Raw genomic sequence first — 1429 nt, 5'->3', positions numbered from 1 at the left:
GTCGCACACCATCGGTGACTGTCCACGGGGTGCCACGTGGGGCAGGAGTAGTTGGGTCTGGCTTGGGCCCTTCCATGTCTGAGGGCGGCTCAGGGAGCCTCCAGGTCACTGCACCCGTGACTGTGTCTCTCCCAGAATTCTGAGCCACTGGGTAAGACTTCTTAAGCCGGTCAGAAGGCACGCGCTCTCCCGTCAGGGCTAGCGTGCTTGCGGGCCAGTTAAGGGGGTGAAGGCAGCAAATGACTCCGGGAGCTCTAGTCTCCCTGTCCCCTTCGGAGCGGGCCCTGCCCCCTCCCGGCCAGATGCGGTGCAGCCCTGTGTATGCAGCCTGGGCCTTTCCGTCTAGTGGACCTGAGAGTGAGCACTGCGTCACACGCAACTGCGGTGACACTCTGCTGCCTCCCAGGAGCCCTGCGCAGAGAGCAGTCCCACTGGACACCCCACCCCAGGGGAGGCTTGAAGCGTAGCGCTTCCCATCCTGGGGGGCAGGTAGCCCACCAAGCAAGGGCAGGGGTGAGTTCCCGTGTGTGTGCAATGCGTGTGCTACGGGTGCGAGCGTGTGTGCACATGACAGCTTCAGAGATGGCTCTTCGGCTGTGCTGGAACGGATCTGGACCTGTGGGTCCAGGTGGGCAGGTGGGGCCTGGAGTCCAGCGTGTGGCAGTAATGGCTTCGCCGTGTCCCAGTTCCTTCCCGTGTACAGCCCGTCCGAGGAAGAGAAGAGGAGCCCCGTGCTGTACGCCCGCAACGTGAGACGCGTCATGGCAGAGTAAGCGACCATGGCCCCCTCCCTGCGGTGCCAGGCGGGAGCAGGCCAGCGGGGAACGGTTTGCGATGAGGACGGCGCGCAGGCTGTGGCGTCAGCGGCAGGACAGGCTCGGCCTCGCACCCTGTGCTGTCCTCACCCGGCGGCGCCATGTCCAGCCTTGAGAAGGCTGCCGTCCTCGCTCACCCTGTCAGTCCCGCTCAAGCCGAGGCTGCCCGTCACGGCAGGCACTGGGTCCCTCTGACCCCGAGAGCCACCGAGCGCCGGCCAGGCCAGGCCTCGGCTCCAGCTTGCCCTTGCCCACGCGTGCACACACCTGTGCCACCGGGCAGCTGCATGGCCACGCAGTCTCGCAAAATGTTTTGCACGCATGACCCTCCCCCGTGCAGCTGGACACACAGGGCCTTGCTGCCTCCTGTCTGCACACAATCCCCACGCGAGTGGTGTCAGCCGACCTGCTCCCTCTGGCACCTCTCGTCCCTCCGTGTGCTGGCCACACGCGCGTCAGACTCTTGTGCACATCCGTAAGGTGCCTGTCCCCATGCAGCGCGACCGTGACCCCTTGTCACTGCAGGGCCCTGACCCGTCTCTCCCACTCCACCGCCCTGGGACAGTTGTGACAAACGGACACCCTGCCCATTCCACCTCCCGAAGACACCCCGC

At 65.6% G+C, this 1429-nt stretch overlaps 1 protein-coding gene across 1 annotated transcript in view; it reads left to right on the top strand.

The window, feature by feature from the left end:
* Window positions 1-1429, top strand: part of LPCAT1 (lysophosphatidylcholine acyltransferase 1) — a gene marked incomplete at its 5' end in the record, with an annotated part of 37633 nt that overhangs the window by 25570 nt on the left and 10634 nt on the right. Inside the window, 1 exon segment of the mRNA XM_006140132.2 lies at window positions 687-769. Coding sequence (XP_006140194.2) covers window positions 687-769 — 83 coding nt within the window.

This window comes from Tupaia chinensis, unplaced genomic scaffold (assembly GCF_000334495.1).
Source record: "Tupaia chinensis unplaced genomic scaffold, TupChi_1.0 Scaffold000020_1, whole genome shotgun sequence".
In the NCBI taxonomy this organism is placed as follows: domain Eukaryota; kingdom Metazoa; phylum Chordata; class Mammalia; order Scandentia; family Tupaiidae; genus Tupaia; species Tupaia belangeri.
Note: the sequence above shows the minus strand (reverse complement) of the source record. Positions and strands in the feature narration are given on the sequence as shown.